Source organism: Plutella xylostella, chromosome 23, assembly GCF_932276165.1.
Source record: "Plutella xylostella chromosome 23, ilPluXylo3.1, whole genome shotgun sequence".
In the NCBI taxonomy this organism is placed as follows: domain Eukaryota; kingdom Metazoa; phylum Arthropoda; class Insecta; order Lepidoptera; family Plutellidae; genus Plutella; species Plutella xylostella.
The window spans coordinates 9,273,906-9,300,086 of record NC_064003.1 but is presented as its reverse complement, the minus strand read 5'-3'; the positions used below and the strand labels follow the sequence as shown (position 1 = coordinate 9,300,086).

Below are 26,181 nucleotides of genomic sequence, written 5' to 3'. Positions count from 1 at the left end.
GAATGTAGCTTATGTGGGCAAACGCTCATATCAAGTTTCAATGTTATAAGTAATTTTAACAGTTAAATTATGTTATGTAGGTTTTAACTAAGATGTAGTTTAACACAGGTAAGTATGCATATGCCATGATATACAATCACATAGGTACTCTAAAAATAACACGGTATTCAGAAAAGTAATAAATTATAACGACTAAACAAAAAAATGTTTAAGTACTTTTTTTTTCTTATGGTTATTGAAAGGTTTAACATTTGAGACATCTGTTGGTAATTGGTTAAATAATTTAGGCACAAGATAATTTTTGGTTCTAGACCCATACACATTGTTGACGCGGGGTACCGAGAGCCGTCTCGCACGTCTTGCACTACGCTTACAGGTGAATTTTATTTTATATTTGTCCGACCAATATTCTTCTTTAATTATCTCTAAGTTAGCTTTTTTATCTGCTGGTATTATTTTAAATTTTCTATATAGGTGATCGTACTGTCCGTTACATTGTTTTCGTGTATTTTTATCCAATAATAGTTTTAAGAATCTAGTTTGTAAGTTAGTTATTCTATTTAGGTAGGTTTTAAATGTAGTACCGTACGTACCTACAGCATATGATATTATGGAGTCTACTAAAGCGTAGTACAAGCAGTGCAGGACAGATCTCGAAACCCAGCGTTTAAGTTGGTAGAATTTACATAATGTTAGTCTAAGATAATCAACAATTTTGTTGATATGATAATTCCAATTAAATCTGTTATCTACGATGACTCCAAGGTACTTACAGGTAGGTACCTGTACTAGTTGAGCGCACGAGCACGTAATACTATTTTTTAGACGATCGTGTAAACAGTCGTAGCTGTGTCCTTTTATTGATATTAATGAGTTCTTATCTGATCTGGTATAACTGGAGTGAATATGCATTATATTAGTTTTAGTTGCGTTTAACAATATACCGTTATCATGCGCCCAGGCGCAGGCGCGGATCCACCCATATGGGCAAGATGGGCATGCCCATCACCTAAATGCCTTGCCATATCACACCACGGGATTTCAATATAATAATTTCGTTATTTTATCATTTTCGTATGGCTGTTTTTTTATAATTATGCTGATGGTGATGATTTCTGGTTATGCTAAATATTTTTTTCCACCTCGAACTCGAAAGCCCTCCGGATAGTTGTTGCAAAAACCATAAAATTTTCGGTCATGCCAAGAGTGAGTTTCGGCTAACAGCAAAAGTCACTATTTACGTATAAGTAGGTACAACGAGACTAGTTTGATCTCAATAAGCCAAATACCTAGTTTTTATAATACAGTTATTATAAAAAACTTTAATATTTTGATCAAATTCTAAAATGTTTTACTTAATAAAAATTGGTAATTTGGTGTCGACATTTTGTAAGTGTAACTTTTTCATTGCTCATGAGTAGACTTTTAAATAGCTATAGGTAACATAAAACTATTCGGCCTATAAAGATAAAATTAGCCACATAGGGAATATGCATGTGATTCTAATAAAGTTCAAATATTATTTTTAATAAACTTTGTTTGCAAGTAGGTACCTAAATAATTGTTGAAAAGTAGAAAAAAACTGCAGTAAATTCAAACTTTTACGTCGTTGAAAAGGTAATTTTTTACAGAATATGAATTACGGAAGCGCCAGTCCTGATTTACTATCCAATTAGAATAATCGTACCTTGAAAGTTTTATATTATTTCTGTAATTTTAATGTTTTTATAATTTTTTCACATTCATTTTTAATTTTTAAAACAGCTGATCATTATTCATTATAATATTATACATATTTGTTTATTAACTCAGTAAATAAAACCAGTTGAAAGTAATTTCTCTCATTTTAATAATACGTGTTTACGTGTATTATGCCCTAACTGTCATCAGTGCCTCGAGTGCGAGTTTTTTCACCTATCGAGAAGTGAAATCGAAACACATTTTTGTATGGCGCTGCCCAGGAGAGAGAGTGCAATGTCGCTGAAAAATACTTACTTCCGACGAATATATTTCAAAATGGACAAGTTATTATACGGATTTGTCGTCATAATATTTTTTTGCGCCCTTGAAAAGAGCTATCCAACAATGTATGACTCATCTTTATTGGACAATATGTTTCAAAAAGCCCATCTTCTTTTTTAACTTCAATTGCTTCTTCGGCATTGAATTTTATTTTTTCTATTCTATTCTAACTTTAGTAACAGTAGCACAAACTTTTGTCGGTAAAAAATTTCATGACCTGTTTTTTTAGTTTTAAAATGTAAAATTTACTGTTATGTCTGTTGTGTTACCTGCTAGTGTTCCTTATTTAATAAATATTGATCCAGAGGGTTTTTGAAAAGGAAAAATCACTACCAACATACACAAAAATCTGCTACCTATCAATACCTCAAGGCGAGGCAAAACCACCTTTTTAGGGTTCCGAAAAAAGGAAACCTTATAGGATCACTTTCGTGGACACCTGACCGCCTGTCTGTCTGACAACACCGTTTTCTCAGACATGGGTAAAGATATCAAGCTGATATTTCGCATAAATATACAAATTTACGGCCCCGACAAAGTAGTCAAATAAATGATTGAAAAAAAATGGGACACGCAAAGCTGGGATGATTTTTTTTTCTGTTGTTTTGATGATGTCGGATATTGTTGAATAGGTCTTTCAAAAATGTAGCAAGTAAGCTCAAACCATTTTTTGATTCAGTGATTGGTTTATGAAATATTAAGCTTTGAAGTGCAAACTTTTGTTAGACTCAAGTGTGTCGTCCGTCCCCCCCTGCTGGCTAAATAAATTCACGGATGTAGTACATATGATGAAATTAAAAAGAAAATTATCTCAGGTAGTTAAGTAGACTTGTACTGAGGGTTCCTCAGTGTGCGAGTCCAACTCGCACTTGGTTGGTTTTATGACTTGCCCATCACCTATTTTGAGGTCTGGATCCGCGCCTGCCCAGGCGGTAATGTTATTAAAGTCCTCTTGGAGTGCTGATTGAATTGTTCCTAGGTCCTTTTCTGCGTACATGATACATGGGTCGTCCGCAAACATGAATATTTGACATTTTTTTACAACATTGACCATGCTGTTGACGTGCATTATGTAACACAATGGGCCGGTCACCGACCCCGTCGCTACTCGAAACCTGACGTCGCCGCACTCGCCAACATGCTCCGCTATTTTGACATGTACTTTACGGTTATTAAGATACTCTTTCAACCAATTATTTACGTTTCCTCTGATACCACAGCTATCCATCGATCTCAGTAGTATGTTTTGTTCTAAGGTGTCGAAGGCTTTTTTAAAGTCAATAAATATAACACCGACATGTTGTTTGTTATTTAAGGCCATATTTATTGCGTTAGAGAAATCCATTAACAATGATGATGTACTTTTGCCTTTTTGAAAGCCGTGTTGTGCGCGTGCGATGACGTCATGCTTCAGTAGAAAGGCAGAGATCTGGCCGGTTATTGCTTTTTCCACTATTTTGTTTAGGCATGATAAGATGGCTATCGGTCGGTAATTAGTAGTGTCTTTATGATCACCGTTTTTATATAAATGGGTCTTATTATGGATGTTTTTAGGGCCTGTGGATATTTCGATTGTTCAATGAATAGATTAATCATTTTGGCAATAACCGGGCTGATCTCAGCCTTAATTGACTTGAGGTCGATGGCACGGACATTATCAATGCCGGGAGACTTATTATCACTTAAGTTTGCAATTATCCTTTCAACTTGTGACGCACTTACTTTTATGTATCTCATTGTTACATTTATATCTTTTAAATAGTATTTTTTATCAAGTAAGTAATTTTTACAGTTATGTTTGGATTTTATATTGATTATTTCTTCAGTAAAGGTATGCAAAAAGTTATTACAAATATCGGGCACATTTTGTTCTTTACCCATATAGGTCAATATGACGTCATCAAGTGATTTTTTCTCTTTTCCAAGCCATTTATTAACATGCTCCCAAATTTTCTTATAGTTAGTGCCTGCTTTCTTAATAAGTTCTTTTTTGTAGTTGTTTTTAGTCTTAAAAATAAGTTTATGAGTTCTATTCCGCCATCTAGTAAAGTTAAGTCTATTTACCATATTGCTGGGGTCGTTCTTCCAGATTGAAAATAGTCTATTTTTATGTATAATCATATCAGATATTTCTTTAGTTAGCCAAGGACAAGTTAATCTTTTTTCATTTCTTATTTTTATCTCTTTTTTACAATTATCATATATATCATTAAATTTTTTACATATGCTTTCATATATAAGTAAGGGACATTGCAATGTTAAGAGCTCAGACCACTGCACTTTTTTAATATCTATTTTTATTTTATGGTTATCTAATATTGTTTTTGTACGTTTAAGATTATTATGTTTTAGTTCAGTTGGTAGTGTTAAGTTTAGGTTAGTTAAGTAGTGGTCGGATATCTTACACTGCACAACATTAGGGTGGTATTCACCTAGCTTAGTTCGTACAAATATGTGATCTAAACAGGATATAGTTAATTTACCGTCCTTAATTTCTTCTCTAGTTATCACTGAGATCATTTTATAAAGACTGTACTCACTCATAAGGTTCTCATATTCTATTACCAGGTGTCTATCACGTTCCAGAAGGTCAATGTTCATGTCACCCAAGATTATCAGGTTTTCTGAACATGGTATACTTTGAAGCACATATTTTAACTCGCGTAGGAATATCGGCACTTTATTATTTGGCGGTCGGTAAAGGGCTAACACTAGAAGTACACTTGTATCGCGCACTTTCACATATCCGGCGAGCGACTCGCAGGACGTGAACACGGCCCCGCGCCGCGCGAAGCCGAGCTCCTTCCTCGCGTACAGCGCGACGCCGCCTCCCTTCCTTCCTGTTCTGCATACCGCGTGCAAGTCGAAGTCCTGGATCTTGTACAATGATAATATGTTCTGATATTCTTCTTTTATATTAATCTCTGTGAGTATAATTATATCCAATTCTTCCAATGATGAATTAAAGTATGTATTAAACTCGTCGAAGTGTTTTTGTATCGATCTTATGTTCATATGGGCTATTCTTAAACTATTGTTTCTTTTTTCTTGCAATGTACTTAAGAAACTATCATTACTCATGTGTATTGTACATTGGGTTATTTTTGCCATATCTATGAGTTCGTGACCCATAAATATATGTAAGTACCTGTGTTAGATATGTGATAGGTAGTTAACTATAAATAAATCATGTTGGTGCCTCAGTTCCCTTTATCTTCGGCGAGGTTGTCGATAAGTAGGTACTTTGGATGTAATGTGTACGGTGCGATCATTTTCCGTTGTTTACATAGAATTTTGCCGTTTTTAACCCAAATGAACTTATAGGCGGGTTTGAGTGTCTGCTTAGCGTACCATACAAGCTCTCGGTTGTGCTTGGTAAGGTCTTCGTTTATGAACACCCTGTCCGTACTTTTGTCATCGGGGTAAATGTCTGAGTTGCTTCTAAGGCGGTTTTTTTTGTCTAGCAGCCGGTTCCTCGCGTCCTCCGAGCGCAGCCTGATGACGAGGGGCGGCGCGCGCTTGCCGGCCTCCCCGCGCCCCACGCGCCACGCTCGCTCCACTTCGCTGAACTTCACATCCAATTGCTTCGTTATCTGCTCTGTTATCACCTTAATATCTTCATTTTCCTTCATTTTTAGGCCCACTATTTCAACATTCCTAGATTTCTCCCCTTGTTCAAGCGCCTGTACCCGTTGTTCAAGGGCTTGATTAGTTTTTTCAAGGTGGCTGTACTTATTTTGCAAATCTTGTACCTTGTTTTGTTCTTTCTTTAGCTCTTCCCGGTATTCTTCCTGTTTTTTTAGCATTTCATCGTACGATTTAGCATAGAAACTAGTATCCTTTTCGATTTTAAAAACTACCTCCATCTTTTTGTTAAGCTCTTCCAGCAACGTTTTTAGTGTTAGGCTTTCTGGATCCAGGTCCAGGAACCTGTTAGAACGACTCATAGGACTTGCTGATCCCGGTGTATCACTTTTTTGAGCTAAACAAATGTCACAAATACCTTTTGTTATGCAATTAATGTGAAAGACACGTTTACATTTTCCTTTGCATTTTACGGTGTTATCACCACTTGCAGAAGCAAATTTATTACATACTTTATTGTACACACCAAAGAACAGACGTTACAAAGCTTACCTACATACCTACTACAAACACATAGGTATAAAAGCGTGGCGTAGTTTTTTCAAGACCACCTTTGGTTTGAAGGATTATATCGCGGGCTTCATGGCAAAGGGGCGTATGCGCATCGACCCTACTTTTCAGGAGAGCAAAAAAACATCATAACTTTTTAAATAAGTAATCTAGCTTGCTATAATTTTGCATATACCTTAGTTAATTATTTTTTGTTTTAATTAAAACTAAATTTTTATAATATCTATGCTTTAAGTACACTTTATGGCGTATACGTCTATCTGCCTTGACGGAAATTATTGTATTGCTATCCTTTTTTTATCATATTATGTATAGGAATAATGGGCGTATAAACAAACTTTTTTATTTGTTATCCAATTATATTATATATATTTTATTTGTTTTACACTTAAATCATTTAATATACTGATAGCAAAATATAACCAAAAATGTAACTGCTTCTATTTTTTTCGAATTTCATACGCCCCTTTGCCATGGCGTAATTTAACGGATGTTCTCAATTTAAGAGAGATGATACGCCTATAAAAAAAATAACAATCTATTTAAGTAACTATTTAATACATAGTAAAGCTGTAAAAAACACAGAATAATTTATTAGAAACAATAAGAGTACAAAATAAAACAAGAATTACTGTTAAAACAAAATTTACTCTTAATTAAGTGAACATAAACTCAAAAAAACCGGCCAAGTGCGAGTCGGGCTCGCGCACAAAGGGTTCCGTAGCAGCAATTACAGTTAAATCAACCTATCTCAAAAACTATAAGAGATACTTTGATCAAACCAAAAATCGTTGAAAGAGTTAATTAGCATGCATCACCTCTATTTTTTTTAGAATTTTATACCCCGTAGTTATAAAAATAGAGGGGGGGGACATACTTTTTACGACTTTGAGAGCTGATATCTCAAAAACCGTTCACTTTAAGAAAAATGTTTTTTTAGAAAACTTTATATCATTTTAAAAGACCTTTCCATTAATACCCCACACGGGTATGTACATCGAAAAAAAAAATTTCATCCCTCAGTTACATGTATGGGGGGCCCCACCCCCAATTCTTTTTTTTACTATTTAGTGTCATATTTTTGTAGCGGTTCATACAACACATATTCCCATCAAATTTCATCACTGTAGTACTTATAGTTTCCGAGTAAATCGGCTGTGACAGACGGACAGACGGACATGACGAAACTATAAGGGTTCCGTTTTTGCCATTTTGGCTACGGAACCCTAAAAACTCCTTAAAGAAATGACAGAGGGCTGAGGCTGGAACTTCGCAGAATGCAGGGGCTTTCCTTGATGAACTCTTTCTTCAAAAAGAAGCCCCAAAGAAGGTGGACCTGGTGCAAGTCGGACTCTGTCACGAAAAATGAAATCGATTTCATCATCATGACTGATTAAGAGGCACATATTCAGATATCTCAGGTCGGTTTAATCACCGTATACTCAGAGGAACTCTGAATATCGACCTAAAGCTTGAAGAACGGCGACTGATGAAGTCCACCCTCTGACCAACTCTGCGCCAGACCACTGCAACGACGTGATCAATGCAATACAGAAAGATGGCACTAGGTTCTGTGCAATGTAAAACACGGGAAGGAAGTCTAAGCTTTCAGGGGGGACTCTTGGACTTACGGAGACCAAACGGCATGTGCTGGACCATTCCGTCAGAACTAGAGGCTCTCAACAAAATGATACGCAAGGCTATTTTCATCGTGACCTCCAGTGGTTTAACACACTCCGGATTAAAGAAGCTATTAAACAAAACCGGGGATCGAATGTCTTTGCCAGGCGACTTGAAGGGACCCTAACGAAAAAATTGACAACCAGCCATAGCAGAATCGTCGAATCTGAGCCGGAATGCACGATTGTACGCTTCACATGCGCAACAGCCAGAACCCCAGATGTGTAGGTCTATTGTTTTTGAAGAAAGGAGACAAATTTGCTCTTAAAAACCTATAGACTGGTCACACTCTTGACCACGTGAATAAGATGTTTATGTACGGTGGCCTGCGCCTAAAAGTATACAGGCGGAGTTTTTAAAATAGCGATCTCAAGCTCACATGCTGCTCAAGCACATCCACATAAACACCACTGCTACACATATCACACACAACACGTCCCCGGATTTATAACAGATGTAGCTGGTCCCTTCATCATCAGGGATCGCTATTTTAAAAACTCCGCCTGTATACTTTTAGGCGCAGGCCACCGTACATTTATAACAGTCATCACGAGACTTGATTTGATGAATTTCAGCCGCTGGAGCATGCCGAATTTCGTGGGGGTTATAGCACCGTAGACCACATACACACAGTTCGGCAGATTATACAGAAGAAGGAAGAATATAATCGGCCTCTGTGCCTAGCTTTCGTAGACTACGAAAATTTTTACTCTGTCGAGATCTGGGCTGTTCTGGCATCCTTGCAGATATGTCCAATAGATTGACGATACATCGAGGCGCTGAAGTGCCTAATGACACTGAAACGATTACTGTCCAAGTATAGAACCAGCCACAAGATCTATCCATAGGCAAAGGGGCGTGAGGGAAGAGGACGTAATTTCTCCGATACTGTTCCGTGATGCATTGGAAGATGTATTAAAACTCTGGACTGGAAAGGACTAGGCATCAATATCAACAGTGAAAGCATATTGTCATTTTATTTTGTTAAAAAAATGCACATACGTCTATATGACATGGCGATAATTATTTGAATGCGCCCCACTGATTCTTATACGCCGTCTATACGCCTTTTTGACACGACACAAAATTATTGATACATCGTATACGCCTTTATGTTATTTATGAATATCTCAAAATCTAGTTTACTGAAAATTTCAAAAAAATTACAGAACGTGTATTACTAGTATAGGAATCGATTGGCATGAAAAACGCAAAATCGATTTTTTGCGCTTACGCCCCTTTGCCATGAAGCCCGCGATATATAGCTCAAGAATCATGGTAGGTACTATAATAAAATTATTATGATTAGTATGTTTAACAGAAAAACCTAGAATTATTTTTTGGGATAGTTTACGTACCTACGTCAATTCCTCTATAGGTAGGTCAGAGACAGAGGTAGGATGAACTCCAACTCACAAAACAGCAATCACACCTACGCCTACATACCTACATACCAAAATGCCCAAACTCACATGGACAATATGGCGGATCGCCAACCGACGCGCTAGTAAAGAAAATCCCCTTTTCATAGTGCTTTATGCGTCTGCCGGCACGCAACGCTAATGGTCGCCGATTGTTGCCAACTAGCCCGTTTTGTAGGCTGGTGGCTAGGGACGATGATTAAATTTAATACCTACTCATATTATCTAGTTTATAACTAGATACTTACTTCCATTCATCGTAGTTATATTGGGAAAGAAAAGGAGCCTAATTTTTCACCTGTTTTTGCCACGGTTCCAAACCCTAGTCTAGTTCTTGTATCTACAATCACTACATCTACAATATTCATATTTAACTAGTAAACACCGTTATAAGAAAGGAAAGAAGTCTCCTCCATGTCACCTGCGGTTAAAGAGTAAAGTAAGCGAAAAATAAGGCCATTTTGAACCACTTCTGTTAAATTATTCTGGAAATACAAGAGAAAAACGAAACAAAAAATAACATAATGACTGAATTCCTAAAATACTTTTAAACAATTATTTTTTCGATAGGTTCTGCTATAAATTTAACTCTATAGTAACGCCCCTAAATACTAGTTTTGCACCTCAAATTTAAATTTTAATCTAATAAAATACCAGTTACTTGTCTACTAAAATACCTATAAAAACCACAACTAAAACGTCCTGTGGAAATTGAAACGCCCGAGCTAAGTAAGTTATTTATGCAAAATGTCTGGTTTAGCTCTAATAACTGTGACCCTAACTCCTCGTGAAGGTACCCACCGTCATTAGTAAAGATTTGTGAGCCAAAGAGCGCCCTTCCAACTACATATACAAGCCACTAATATAGCGAAATTATACACAGAACCTTTATAAGGATTAGTGGGCAAATCCCGGGTCTCAGAGTGGGCAAACTGATTCAGTTTATGTACGGGGAAAATTACGGAAAAAACGAAAATCGGTTGAATGTATTCTCTACTATGCTACCACAGACAGATATACAGACACGTTAGACGCATAAACACCCCTCTTTTTACGTCGCAAGTTAAAAATGTAACTTGCTATCAAATCAACCCCAACTTGTACTTTAAAAGTGAGTTTAATTTTCTGTTGTTCAGTTTTTTCTTGTAATTAATTTGTGCCGAAAATTGATGTTAGCTGTACCTCACAGCAAAAAAGCTGTTTTATAGCGAGTACTAAAGATGGTTTAGTGAACACCGGCCAAGATAAATGAATTTTTCTTTTTTTTTCTTGGCACTTTGTTAATTTGTAGACTAAAACACAACAGGGATTTACTAATAAAATGGCGTGAAGCATTTCTTGTTAGAAGCACTGAGGAAAAAAACCACGTTAGAAGTAGGTTTACTTGGTGCAGTCGCAGGTACGTAGCTGTACCCGTGTCCGTGTTTAGGTACAAATAACTAAATTATGTATTAATTACTTATCTTACTTTTACTTATTTATCTAATTACGGTTCCTTTCTATTGAGAATGGATGCAAAGAACTTACGACCGCATCCACAGGGCTATGTCCAGTAGCAGAGTGTACCCTGTCGAGCGTAGCTAATACCAATAGGTACGAGAGGTACGTAAGCTGTAGGTACTTATAGCACCAATTTAGCACAAGGTACCTATTAGGTACACGACAAATAGATACCTAGTCAGAGTCAGTTCCGAATAATTACCTTACTAGAAACGGGCGTAGTTACCTTACTGATATGTTCGAAGGTACCTAGGTACTATGTATTGTATACATCTGAAATATTTACCTACATACGTAGATACTTTTTTAAAAATTAAGGTTCTTCTTTGCTCTCGTGATTCCTTAAATAGGTATATATAAGATGGTATGTGTTACAAATAAAGTATTCAAAACCCACATCTATCCTTCCAATACCTTTAATAATATAGGTATGTAGGTATAGTTAGGTACATAGTAGGTCAACATAGAGAAGCACTACTAGGCATAGCTTAGCTACCTAGATTACAAAGAAGGACTAATCTACAACTAACCGTCTCCCAGACGAAGTTTTCTAAAACAAATCTTCAGCACGATTGCATCCGGCAATTATTTTACAATTTCCCTGATCCCCCGTAAGCTGCTTTGAAGCTTCTTTTTTATCAAAACCGAGTTTTATTTCTTAATCTTCTTATTTTCGTCGTTACACGCGAAATAGAACCTTACATCCTCGATCACTGCACGGCACAAATTACCTCAAAAAAGTGGAATCGATGCATTAAATAACGATTAGTGTTTGATACCTTCTGGTATGCAGTAAAGCCTGATTTCGCATGCAAAGGGTGTTTCATTAGGATATTATTTTTATCTGCCGCCACAGTTTCTCGCATTCAAACCGTTGGGAATGCCTCAGATGCGATAAGGGATTATGCAAATTGAAATCAAATCGTTAGTGCGGGGGGTTTGCGTCGCCTAATCCCGCCTTTCGACCACAACCGTGGTGAAGTGTTGCTGTGAGCAGACCAATTATAGAGCTTTGCTTCTATTAGGTAGTTAGATATTCTAAGTACTTACCTGCCGACTGTGAGTAGGTAACTACAAGGCGTCGGTAAGGTAATCTTTAAACCCAAACAGAAAGAAGTTAACGACTTTCTTTGTCGTACGACAACACGTAAAATTCTTTAAATTCAATTTTTTTACATAAGTCTAAAACCTACCCGTTGTTTTGTTTTACTTTACAAGGATTTTTGCATTTACAGGGTGTTGTAAAAAGGGTATACTAAGCCGAAACCTACATGTGCAGCATGGTATATCTAAGCCCAAAACTGAAATCAGAATTTCAAAATTCGTGAAAAAATATATCATTCTCCATAGTAAAAAGTCACGTGACCAACAAAGTTTCTATGGAAAATAAATAATTTTTTTCGCGAATTTTGAAATTCTGATTTCAGTTTTAGGTTTAGATATACCATGCTGCACATGTAGGTTTCGGCTTACTATACTCTTTTTGCAACACCCTGTATATGGCAAGTTAGAGTGGTGATGGAAGTGAAAGAAAAAAATAACTTTCTAAAAATAGGTAGGTATGCATACCAATTTTATTATAACAACATTATGCAACAAATAACAGAAATTTGGTTAATCTATTTTTCATAGGCATTACAATAAAATCTACTAGGCTTTGAGAAGCTTTATTCTTGTACACGCCAATCAATATCATGCAAGTTATGTTATAAAACTCTTTTGTACGTCAAATATAATGCTTGCATACAAAATACAGATCCTAATAAATCATCTGAACTATGTAAATGTACTTAAGTACAACTTTATTGCTAGTTTAAGGGTGCGTTGCACCATTTACAGTGCCACAAACTTATCTGTTCTGGTGACAGCTCACATAAATGCCTAATATTTCTTAATTCTATAAGATTTTAAGTTTGCTCGTATTGTTAATTCGCTCTTGTGGTGTTTATTAACCCATCTAATCTATATCAATATATAATTCATAAGTAAGTAATGAGATATGAATCAATTTAGTTCGCTCTCACCGGAACAGATAAGTTTGTGGCACTGTAACTTTAACTATTACAAACGTCACATCGTCTGTCATAGCATCGGTTAAGCGAAAAATTGGTTGCACCATTCAACTATGGTTAAAATGACGTCATAACTTTAACGATAACGTATAGTAAAGTTTAGGCACACATGACAGTTACATAGTTAGTGCGTTCTGTAAAAAATATAGCTCAAAACTAGCCTCATTATTTTATTTTAACAGTAAGTAGGTAGGTATATATTAAACTAGCTGTTCCCGCGCGCTTCGCATCGCCTTAAAAAGTTTTCCCGTGGGAATTCTGGAATAAAAAGTAGCCTATGTTCTTTCCCAGGGTTCTGACCGTATATATCCAAATTTCATTCAAATCCGTTCAGTAGATTTTGCGTGAAAGAGTAACAGGCAGACAGACAGACAGACACAGTTACTTTCGCATTTATAATATTATATAGTTTGGATTGTATCCCTCTGTGTGTGTATGTATAAAGATATACAAATAATCGTAGATTCATTCTATGCGTAGCTCATTACTGATTTATATATTTTTGATTCATATTACAATTTTCTTCAAGAAATGTGATGTGAAAACGGAACGCTAATTCTATCCAGACTATTGGTTAACAATTTGAATGGCGGCTTGTGATTGGTCAATTCTCCTTCGCCTCGCCGGGAGCGCCAATCAGATACCAGCGAGTTCGCGCCCTCACCGCCATGTTGCGAACTAATCTCTTCTTATCGTCAAGAGATGGCGCTAAATCTAATAGCATGTCCTGTTTGTGCGGAAGGAGTAATGCCGTGGAATACACGTTGGCTATTTCGTATAGGCATTGCAGGCTTTTTATTCTGACGTCCTGTGAAAGGAAACAAAATAGTTTTATACGAAATGCCTGAAGACAGTGAAATAAATAGTAAAGTTTATAGCCATCACGCTTCCTCTACTAGTTGTAGGCCTCTCCCAAGGATCGTTATAGTAGTCTATTCTCGGATTTATACTCATACTTCTTTTAAAAGCATTTTATCCGGCTGTTCGTAATTTCACAAAAGTGTCTGTGAACTTTTTTATTTGCTTACATGTTTTCTATAGATAAGTAAGTCAACCTGATGAAAATAAACAACTGACAATCGCCAGACTGCCAAAATACTTACCATAGACTTAAAATAAGTGGAAAGCTTCACAAGCCGCGGCAGTATGGTCTGCAGACTGCCCGCTATCACCACCTGGTTGCTCTGTATGATGTGACACAGGATGTCCACCATCACTAGGAGAAGGTCCTGGTGATCGTGTTCTAGGGATTCGATCACTAGCGGCGATATCTGGAGATGGAGGTAATAGGTGGTAATGTAGATAGGTGGAAATCTGAGGGTTAGAATGTTGCTAGGGACTATGTATTATTGGATAGTTCCTTAGAGTAATAGTTCACATCGCTTTTTATAGAAAAAAAACTACGCCATAAAAGTAATATCTATGCGTAATATCTGCTAGCCTAGCACGGGGCGCAAGACGACTACGACAAGGCCTTGAGGCAGCGCGATGCAATACTTTTGTCACGCCTTTACGTGCGTGTCTTGCGCCCCGTGCTAGCCCTTCAGGAGTATCTAAAACCACAGGTATTTTTACAGTAAACAATGAAAAGTAAACTTAGAAAGGTCTTGATTATTTACCTTAAAAGCCTCGCTATTTAATACACTCTTAGGTGCCTTCTCCAATATGTAAGCCCAGCTCAACAAATACGCTTCTTTAACCCTTTTATCCATATTGCTTAGTTTCTCGGTGAGTTGGGCAAACGTCTGGAACATTCTCTGTCGGTACAGGAGGCTTATACGACAATGTTGTTTGTCTGTCAGACAGTCCGGGCTATAGCTGAGAATGAGCTTGATGGCTTTCGCTCCTTCGCTGCAACATTCTGGGTTTAGAAGTGCCACCATTATCTGAAACAAGGTAGGTATTTATATATTAAATTAGTATTAGGTGTCTACCGAAACCTGAAATTATAAATACTGTTGTATTACAATTTATCTCCCGACATCATAATTATCAGAAACTACTAACTTTTTGCAACCAAAACAGGAACATATCGCTGCCTCGCAGTATCAGGGCTTTAGTTATCCATCCATACAGCGAGATTAATCTAACACACATTGAGTCTATGTTTTCCTTATTGCAAGAAGATAGATATGTCTTCAACGTTTCGTAAAGCACTTCAAACTTCGCTCCGTACTCAGCTTTGTTCAGAAAATGCGCTATTAAAATACAGGCCGTACTACGAATGATCTCTTGCTCACTTCGCAAACTCAAATTCAATGCCAACATCATGACTTCATGAAAACTAGAGTTATGCACGCTTTGGTGTAACGAATTATACAGAGATTCTAGCATTAGGAAGTATACTTCATCCTCCTTGCATCTTTCTAGTATATTATGTGTGTGTTTATCAAGAATAGCAATCTGCTTGGCTTCAGGTAAATTGCTTATGGTCGTCGCAACAAGGGAATAGCCATGGGCTAAGGATTCTGGGGCGGTTGTATCAGCTATTTCCTTTAATAGCCAGATGATCACTGAGTCTACTAACCCATAGTCACTCTCAATCTGTGTCACTTTCTCTTGACTGTAAAGGCTAGTGTTAGATATAGAGGCGCTTAAAGCCTTCACTACTTTATCAGCGTCATCCTTGTTTTTAGTTATAATTGTAAGCATCTCTTCAACAATTATTTTAGTAAACTCATCTATGCTAGCAAGATTGCAGAGGAGATTCAACCTTTTATCTAATCCCACTTTGTCTTCAGTCAAATGTTCCAAGTCACATTTACCTTTGAGTACTAGACTCATGATTTCTTCAGGATATTTCATGGCTATAGCGTGCACAGCTTCAACACTAACACTCAGCAAGTCATTATCTTGGGCATGTTTAACATTGTGTATAAGGACCTCTACAAACGGCACAATAAGATCTGATTTCAAAACTGGTAGCACTCTTATTAAAGTTTTCAACCCAGCAATTTGAAACTCCTTGGAGGTTTGACTAACAGCTGTAAGGCACAGTTGAGGTATTTCGTCCAACTGCGAGGCTAGTTCTTGAGTTACCTTCCAGTACTTAGCTATATCATATATGTCACCAAGGAACTCTATAGCAGCATGCTGCAGTTTAGGGGTATTATTGAAGCTGTAGTAAGCTATCGTGGCTGGAATCATAGAATTTGTTACAATGATGCATGATTCCTTTGATGCATTGGCTGTGGTCAATAAGACTCTTGTAGCTTGAGTGAATTGGGCTAGAGTTGTTGCTTCTGCAATTGCAGTTTGCATTGATATAATTATGCCTTTGACAAAATTCTCAAATGCTTGGTCGGTGTTGACGGTGACTGAGATATTCTTTACAAGGGATGAAAGAGCCTCATGAGCAGCCATTCTCAGCTCTTCATCACTCTTATTGGTCAGTTCCCTGTGAATTGAAGCCCATAGGGTTTTCAGGAAAGGAGCATAGCTTTCCGGTTTAAATGTCGCACAGGTTTCTCTCTGTAACAAAATACATTTATTTAAATAAATCATACAATAATAAAGTATGCTGTAATAGTTTTTGTATTTGCTATTATCTCTGTGATAAACTTTGACTTATATAAGATTAATAACAAATAATATGGGGCATTAGTTATCTGGTATTTTTTAAATAGAAACAAACATAGCATGCAGATCTGGTTAAGTTAAAGTTAGTTAAACCCTTCCACATATTCCAAATATTGTGGCTGAGCTAGGAACATTACATAATATTAAAACAAAATGGAACTAACCAACAAATGCAAGGAATCAATTTTGGCCAACCTTAAGCTAGAGTCCAGCTTTTCTATCAGTAGGATAAGGCATTGTTCCCCAAAACTAGGAGTGGCACATAGGCATGGAGCGAGGGCCTTTGCAAGGTCTTGTCTTGTCACCGCAGCTGGATCATCAGACGAGGGATAGAAATCTATAGGATAGTAGCAGCTCACAACATCAAACATTTCATCATTTAAATGTCCCAGTGGTATGTTTGATATGAAGTGTGGTAGGAAATTGAACAGGAACATAAGGTTTCTCGGGTCTCTCTCTCCTTCAATTGCAGATATAACTCCATAAACAAAGTCAGGGCCTAGGTTTTTCATATCTGAAAATTGAAATTAAGATATGTAGTTATTATTAAAATAAAAGATTATTATCATTTTTATTTGTAAAATATATAGATAGTTTAGTTAAATAATAAGTACTTAATATTTTATTTTAATAATAACTTCAGATATGTAGTTAGATATACATTAACTAACTTCTATAACATTATTTGATGTTGTTGAACTATTTTATTCCCAACAAAGTTATACTTTATAATTGCAAAAAATGCCTTTGTACATAAATTTATACTTACAATCCAGATTCTTCTCCATCAAAGTTTTGATAATCAAGTAGATGTTATATCTATCTTGCCTGACTTGTGACTGGCAACTCACTTCTCTGAACAAAGCTACAAGGAACTCCCCACAATTTTCCATTTTATAGTTGACCATCTCAATAATCGCTAAGTAACCGTCTAGAACTGCTGGAATTATACTGTGGTGGTCTTTCAGTCGATCAATGTAGAACTTTGATATGAAGTTCACTTGTATCTCAGTTAAATAGTTTTTTGGCATTTCCTTTAAAATTTTAGTGAAAAACCGCATGCCTTTGAGTCTGTTTGTAGCTTCAGAGTTTGTTAGGACTTTTCCCATGTTCTCCACTAGTTTTGTTATGTCAAGCTTTTGAGCAACAATATCTGAAATAAAATTATTTTATTCAATGAATCGGTTGGTGGATAGGCCAGTTGGAAATTAGGAACTCTTGAAAATACCTAAAATAAAAGCACACATTGCAAAATTATATTCTGATATATTCATACCTAAGATAATGCTTGGAGTTCGGTTGAATATTTCCTCATCTTTCATAATCTCATCTGATAACTCAGGATGCAACCAAATTGAATTCATTTTTAAATATTTTACACCACAATTTTAATAAGTTTTCTTGAATGAATTGGGTATATACTGATTTCTATTATTATCTGATTTTATCCGTATCACGTTTTTTTTTTGTTTATTTAAGTGCGTGTAATCGCACGCATCACAAATTTAAAATTAATTAAAATTTAAAATAATGAAATATCCAAATTAGTTGAGGTTATGTTGTCTTGTCCTGTCGTCGTAGTACCCACAGACTATTATACAAATATACATGGGCTTTTCAGCTAATACAAAATGTCACTCTTATTTTTCAAGCTCTAATTTTTTGTTTGTGGGCACATCTATAGATGGCGCTGTAATGAGAATTATAATAATGATAATTGAATTGAATGAGGCGTTTGTTAAAAAAAAAAAAAAGTTCCTTTTTGGAGAAATAGATGGCGTTGTCTGGGGTTGTACCAACTTTCAAACCCTCAGAACACACTCAGATCACAATATGTTATTCTGTGAGGCTAACGAAATGTGAAAGTGACGTAGGTAGGTAGAATTGTAGTATTATTTTCTCTATGATGACGATGTCACTGTTGCTTCAGCGTTCAGTGCGATTGTGCGTACAGCCGTTCTTTTCAAGTTTTCTCAGTTTCCTTGTGTTTCTCCTGTATTAATTGAGTTGTAGTTGAGCTATCTGCTCCTCCTCCCTTGATACTGTAGAGTTAGTGCACTTGAGATAGTGACTCTTTTGAGATAGTTTGAGTTTGAGTTCTTATTCTGAGTTTAGTACTCTTTGCTCTCTATGTAATTTTTGACAGTTGATACACTGCGTTTTCACGCCATCTATCCTCTTACCCAAAAGCTCAACTGACAGCTGTCAAGGAAAACGGCTCATTGAATTTTTATTTATGGCAATCTGTCGGGTGTGCCAACAATTTCTGCCAGTATCATGTCATGACACTGCATGTGTATTTATTTGAATTGTTAATTAATTTATTGAAGGTAGATCTTGAAAACTTTACAAATGTATATAAATAAACATAATAGATAAATACATATTATATATAGATAGATCTATACTACTATTTGAGGAATGGAGTTATAACTTGATTTTGTTGTTAACAATAAATTTACTAATAGCGATGATAAAATTAGGGTCATGAAAATTTAATAACAATTGATGAAAGTTTATTGGAAGAGGAACTTTGATTTTATAAAGGTATGGATATAATGAGTCTAAAACAAAAATGGGGCAATTCAGGAAAATATGATCTAGAGTCCCTTCGTCCTGTCCACACTCACACATGGGCGAATCCCGTTGTTTTATTTTATTGAGAAAAGCAGGGGAGCAACAATGACCCAAACGAATTCTGCACAAGACGGAAACAATTAATTTAGGAAGATTTTTAAATTTAAAAAACCACGGTCTATGAGGAACCTTCGGTTGAATGGAGAAGTACAATCGGCCCTTGAGCCGGCTTGATTTCTCCCATTCGTGTTGCCAGATAGTCAAACTATCCTTAGCTGGGAGGCTAAGGAGGTCATAGGTGGGAATTTGGAAATATTTTCGGTCACTGCTGGCATCTGAAGAAGCTCTTTTTGCTAGCTGGTCTGCGTATTCGTTGCCTGGTATACCAGAATGGCCTGGGATCCATACTAGAACAACTCTAAGACTTTTATCGTTACACCTTCTAAGGCAGTCTTTAATGTGCAATGTGTAACTACAGTGGGTTTTACTTTTAAAAGGACATTGTGTAAGAGTTTGTAAGCAACTCAGAGAATCGGTAAAAACTACAGCCTTATCAATGTTATGGGCTTCGATAAAAGTACAAGCTTCAAGAACGGCTACACACTCCCCCGTGTAAACGGAGATTTCTGGGGGGCAAACAAACATTAATTCTATTTTTGAATTTTGGTAGTAGACTGCTGCACCACAACAGGAAGAATCGGTTAGTTTTGATGCATCAGTGAAGAACAAATGCCAGTCACTCCACTTAGTGTTAATCTCAGATGTAAATACTGAATTAGCGGCCGGAGTTTGCTTGTCTATACCTATGGAAAATATTATGTTGGGAGTGTATTGTATACTACAGTAGGGGAATTCAAAAAGTGGGATATATTTAAATCTTAAAATGGGACATGTTTCTTCAATTTTCTGAATTTTTTTAAAACTGTTTAGTATTAACGGTGGATTTTTATGTGACCAGTATTTACTTTTATTGCAATGACTGTATAATATTTTTTATTTGTCAAATAAAGGGTGTGATAATCTAATATATGTTCTGAATAAAAAGCGATCCGATAGATATTGTCTTCTGACGTTAAGGGGAGGCTCAGCGCATTCAACCTGTAAAGCATTGACAGGGGAGGACTTCATGCATCCAGTTATTAATCTTAAAGCCTTGAATTGGATAGATTCTAGTTTTTTTAAAGCTAATTTACTACATGGTTCTAAGAGGAAAGAACCATAATCTAAAACGCTACGGATAAGGGCATTATATAAAAGTTTTAAAGTAAAAGGGTGGGCTCCCCACCAGACGCCGGATAGGACTCTGAGGATATTTAAAGACTTTTCGCATTTTTTTGTAATGTAATTTAGATGGACTACACCCGTTAGCTTAGTATCAAGAAACACGCCAAGAAATTTGACCTTGTCATTAACTGGAACACTGTTGTTACATATCTTTATGTTAACTTCGGGGATATTACGTTTTCTGGAAAATACTATTGCACTGCTTTTAGGTGCTGATAGATGGAGCCCATGCAGGTTAAGCCATTCACTGAGAGAATCTAATGACAATTGTATCGATTCATTGGCATCTTCTATTGAATCACAGGGTATATATAGAGCCAAATCATCAGCATATTGCAATACTTTACAGTCTGCGTTAAGGGAAGTGTGAAGTTTAGCTGTGTAGATATCATAAAGCAGGGGGCTAAGCACTGAGCCTTGAGGAAGACCCTTCCATACAGTTCTAGTTTCAAAGTCCTCCCCAGGAACCCGAAGAGAAACGGTACGAGACATAAGTAGATTACTTATGAGCTTTACTAACTTATCAGGAATGCTCAGCTGGCGTAATTTATACCTGAGCATTGAAAGCAGCACATTATCATAAGCAGAGGAAATATCTAAAAATACAGCTAATACGGAGGCGTTACTACTGAAAGCGATGCGAATATCTGAGACCAGAAGGCTAATGCTGTCCATGGTACTATACCCTTTACGGAAGCCAAACTGTGAATCTGCTAATAAACCTTGGCTTTCGACATACCACTCTAGTCTATTTTTAATTAGATGTTCCATGATTTTAGAGAGGGCTGAAGAGAGAGCAATAGGGCGGTAATGGTCGGGGTTGTCAGGTGCCTTTCCGGGCTTAAGTATAGGAAGGATGACTTGGCACTTCCAAGTGTTTGGAACATAACCCAGATTGAGGCATAAATTGATAAGGTTTAAGAAGTATTGTTGACATTTGAGGCTAGCTTCGGAAATAAACGAGTAAGGAAAACCATCTATACCTGGGGCGGAATCGTGAACGTATAAAAGAACGGAAGAAAGTTCATTCATGGTAAAAGGGGAATCTAGGATATTGTCAGATGGACCACTTTCTGAATAATATGGTAGATCGTCTTCAAGTGGAACAAAAGGGGGAGCAAGTTTATCAAAGAAGGCTTCTGCAATGGGTCTCGGAATTGGGGGGGAGTTATTAGGGGAACATCCACGTCTATATCTATTAATAGATTTCCATACCAGGGAAGGGGGCGTAAAGGGAGATAGTGAGGAACAGAATCTTTTCCAGCTATCCGTTTTCTTTTTACGGAAAGCTCGTCTAGATTTTGCAAGGAGTTTTTTATATAATACTAGGTTTTCAATGGTCATATTTTGGTTATATACTAGTTCAGCTTTATTCCGTTCTTTTATTAAATCAGAGCACTCACTATCCCACCACGGGGGAGAGGATAATTTGCCTGAATGAGAATTTTTAAGAGGGAAAGAAACATCCGCCGCAGAAGAAAGAGAAGAAGAGAAGTTTTCAAAGCACGAAGTTATATTTGAAGGGTTTGCATCAGGGAGATGCTCTATAAACGAATCAAGAGAATCCCGATATGTCTCCCAGTTGGCGTTTGATAGATTATACTTAAGGAGGGGATTAGACTCCTTATGAGGAACTGTTTTATTAAAAAAGGTTGTTTTGATTGGGAAATGGTCACTTCCATGTGTACTATTAAGCCGGTTCCATTGCAAACTGGAAGCTATATCAGCACTGCACACTGTCAAGTCAACACAACTTTTACTCTCACCCGGGCGGGTCAGACGAGTGGGGGATCCATCATTTAAAATGCACATATTAAGGTCATCAAAAAGATCTGAAAGGGCGGTGCCAAATACGTCACAATGGGAAGAGCCCCAGGAGTAATGGTGTCCATTAAAGTCACCAAGGAGTATTAATGGGGGGGAAACGGAAAGAATTAAACTACGGATATAGGGGATAATTCTAATATTTGGATCAGCTATATAAATAGAAACTAGAGGTCGCGTTGTGGCGCGGGCTGCAAGCAGCCGCGCGGGGCTTTGATGCTTTTGGTTCGGTTTCAGCAGGGTATTGACTTGAACATATCGTAGCAAATCTTTCTTGCGTTTTGTTACGCCTTAAAAACTGTGTTCACTATGATTTTTTTTTATTAATGGGGTACTGACGTTTTTTTTTGACGTGGGAAACAGTTTTCAGTATGAATTTCAGTTTCAGCAGGGTATTGACTTGAACATACCGTAGCAAATTTTTCTTGCGTTTTGTTATGCCTTCAAAACTGTTTTCACTATGAATTTCTATATTAAAGGGGTACTGATGATTTTGTTTTAGATAGTTATACGTTTTCAGTATGAATATTGGTTTCAGCAGGGTATTGACTTGAACATATCGTAGCAAATCTTCCTTGCGTTTTTTTACGCCTTAAAACAGTTTTCACTATGAATGTCTTTATTAAAGGGGTACTGATGATTATATTTCAGGTGGGATTAATTTTCAGTATGAATTTCGATTTCAGCAGGGTATTGACTTGAACAAACCGTAGCAAGTCTTTGTTGTGTTTTGTTTTGGATTAAAAATAGTTTTCAGTATGAATTTCGTTATAAAAGGGGTACTTATGATTTTGTTTCAGGGGGGGATACAGTTTTCAATATGAATTTCGGTTTCAGCAAGGTATTTACTTGAACATAAATTGAAGCAAATCTTTCATGCGTTTTGTAAGGCGTTAAAACTGTTTTCACTATGAATTTCTTTATTAAAGGGGTACCTGATGATTTAGTTTTAGGTGTGATACAGTTTTCAGTATGAATTTTGTTGAGATACGGTTATTCACTTGACTATAACGTATCGAATATTTTATGGGGTTTAGTTTTCCCTTGAAATCTAATTTCAGTATGAAATTTGGTAGTAGATGGGTATTGATTTTCTCATAATACACTCACAACTTACAAATTCAAGAAATATCCGTTGTACACTCCCGGGCAATGAATAAGTTCCACTCACAAAATGCCGACCCCATACGACCCCAATTCCTGTAGAGTTTTTTAAAACTCCACAGGAATGTTAATATTTGCCGTGAAAACTATTTTTAAATTACGGATTGTCTCACACAAATACGGTAGAGAAACTGATCTATATGGACATTTTTTGGTTTCGTAAACTTTACCTAGTAGCGAGCGAACATCGTTTTGTGTACAAATATTGGGTTCTTTAATACCTCATAAATCTGAGTCACCTCCATTCGCGCGTTTTTCTAGCGTCTCGATTATTAGTTTACTCTGTCCTGAAAAGAAACTTTTTCATAGCAACGAAATTAACAGGCTTTTTTATTCATTAATTTCTTATGTGGGTTTGCTGTTTAAGACACAGTAAGTAGGATAAAGTGCGTTTTTTAACGTTATAGAACTATGCTTTACTGAAATTTAATTCATAATTGGTTGCACACGTATATGGAACTATAAACGCGGCCAAACTTAAACTTTGTCTTTGTTTTTTATTCATTCAAGTTATTTCTTAACCACAATCGGCTCTCAGGTTATATACGTAGTTGTGTTGACGAGGGTTTGAGTAGTGTTGCCTCGCTTCGCTCGGCTCTCCAGGGTTTGCAGTATGGTGGTTCGCATTGTTTTGCCTCGATTGGCTCGGCTCCATTTTTACGGTTAGGTAAAACTTGAGTTGTATTGCCTCGCTGCGCTCGGCTCTTCAGTGGTTGTGGTATAATGTTTTGAAATGTTTTGCCTCGCTACGCTCGGCTCTCCAAGGTTTGTGGTATGATGGTTTGGATTGTTTGCCTCGCTGCGCTCGGCTCTTCAGTTAAACAGGCAGTTGGTGATTAAAGTAGTTTAGCCTCGCTTCGCTCGGCTTCTCTCCAGGTCTCGGAATGTTAGTCTCGGTTGTTTTGCCTCGCTTCGCTCGGCTCTGCAGTTACATAGGCACTTGCTGTTTATTGTGCTTTAGCCTCGCTTCGCTCGGCTCTTCGGGTTTTCGGATGTTGGTTTCAGTAGTTTTGCCTCGCTCCGCTCGGCTCTCTATGTTTTGGATTGATGGTTTAGGTTGTTTTGCCTCGCTTCGCTCGGCTTTCCACTTCGTAAACGGGACTTTTTCCGTAGTTTTTCTTTATTGATATTTATAATTATGATACCTAATGCCTCGCTTCGCTCGGATTTCATTTCTTTATGGCAGGGTCACTTGTCGGATGCCTCGCTGCGCTCGGCTGGTTTTATTTTGGTATGGCTTGTAGAAGGACTATGACCTCAAACTGCACTTAAACTTTGGTAAAGTTGATTTACATTTTGTATGTTTTAAGGGAATATATTTTTCCCAAAAAGCGGGGATTTTTTATTTTAAATAATTATTGTTTGTATTTATCTACACAAATGCGCCATATACCATAAATCTGTCCAACCACTTCAACAGGGTGAAATTGCGAATGTTGGTAATTTTTTCAACGTTTTTAGGGAAATTTTGATTTTTTCCCTACAAGTGGGGAGTTTTTATTTTAAATAATTATTGTTTGAATTTATCTACACAAATGCGCCAAATACTATAAATCTGTCTGACCACTTCAACGGGGTGAAATTGCTAATGTTGGTAATTTTTTCTACGTTTTTACGGAAATTTTGATTTTTTCCCTAAAAGTGGGGAGTTTTTATTTTAAATAATTATTGTTTGTATTTATCTACACAAATGCGCCATATACAATAAATCTGTCCGACCACTTCAACGGGGTGAAATTGCTAATGTTGGTAATTTTTTATACCTTTTTAGGGAAATTTTGATTTTTTTCCTAAAAGTGGAGAGTTTTTATTTTAAATTTAAATTGTATGCATTTAACTACACAAACGCGCCATACATTCGAAACCCCTCAGACCATCTCAAAGTGATAAAATTGCATATTTATGTAAATTTTCCCATGTTTTTAGGAAAATTTTGTTTTTTTTCCTATAAGTGAGGAGTTTTTATTATTAATTAAAAATCTATACATTTAACTACACAAACGCGCCATACATTCGAATCCCCTCAGACCATCACAAAACGATAAAATTGCATATTTATGTAAAATATCCCATGTTTTTTGGGAAATTTTGTTTTTTTTTCCTAAAAATGGGGAGTTTTTATTTCATAAGCAAACTAAATGCATCCACCTACACAAACGCGCTCTACAAGTCAAAACTGTCAGACCACTCAATACAGGTGAAATAGCCTAAAACATGTAACATTTTTCTTTTACAAAATGGCTGCCACTTTATCCGCCATTTTGATTTTTGCAGTTTTCGGAATTTTCCCATGAATTTCACCATATATCCAACCATGTACAAAGAAAAACATCACCCCACCTCCCCCCCTTCTGGGAGATCAATTCACCTCAACTTGAATCGACGTCGAACTTTTTCAAAAATATAATCTCCCGTATTTCTCAGGGTTGCCAGCCGAAAGTGATAAAAATAGTCAAATGTCATTAGTATGAGCCTTTCTGACTAAACTGCATCATTTTTTTAAATCCAAAACGGTTATTTCTATTTTTTACGTTTTTGGGGAAAATCTCAAAATTTTCCCTAAAAATGGGGAAATTTTATTTAGTAGGTATAGTCAACTCTACAAACTACACAAATGCGCCATACAAGACAAATCTCCCCAACCACTCTAAATCGGTAAAAAATCCAATCAAAAATCGTGAAAAAAAGTCACTTTTACAAAATGGCCGCCAAAGCAGTCCGCCATTTTGTTTTTTCAACTTTTCGGAATTTTCCCATAAATTGCACCATACATCAGACCGTGTACAAAAAAAAACATCACCCCACCTGCCTCCCTTCTGGGAGATCAATTCACCTCAAGTTGGGTCGACGTAAAAAAATCCGAAAAAATATAATCTCGCCTATCGCGCAGGGTTGCCAGTCGA

The 26,181-nt window shown here is 36.7% G+C and overlaps 1 protein-coding gene across 2 annotated transcripts; it reads right to left on the bottom strand.

Annotated features, from left to right (window-relative positions):
• Positions 1-13,367: 13,367 nt before the first annotated feature.
• On the bottom strand, positions 13,368-18,022 carry LOC105381363 (MMS19 nucleotide excision repair protein homolog). 2 transcript variants are annotated; one of them, XM_038113511.2, is made up of 7 exons: positions 17,706-18,022; positions 17,199-17,582; positions 16,594-16,943; positions 14,858-16,321; positions 14,470-14,736; positions 13,954-14,121; positions 13,368-13,658 (listed from the first exon to the last, which is right to left on the bottom strand). In XM_038113511.2, exons 1-7 carry the CDS (start codon positions 17,791-17,793, stop codon positions 13,455-13,457), a joined length of 2,925 nt encoding a protein of 974 aa, XP_037969439.2. In that variant the 5' UTR covers positions 17,794-18,022; the 3' UTR covers positions 13,368-13,454. The 2 variants fall into 2 exon arrangements, with proteins under 2 accessions (XP_037969439.2, XP_037969440.2); XM_038113512.2 differs by having other exon boundaries at positions 17,978-18,019.
• Between the last annotated feature and the right edge of the window lie 8,159 nt (positions 18,023-26,181).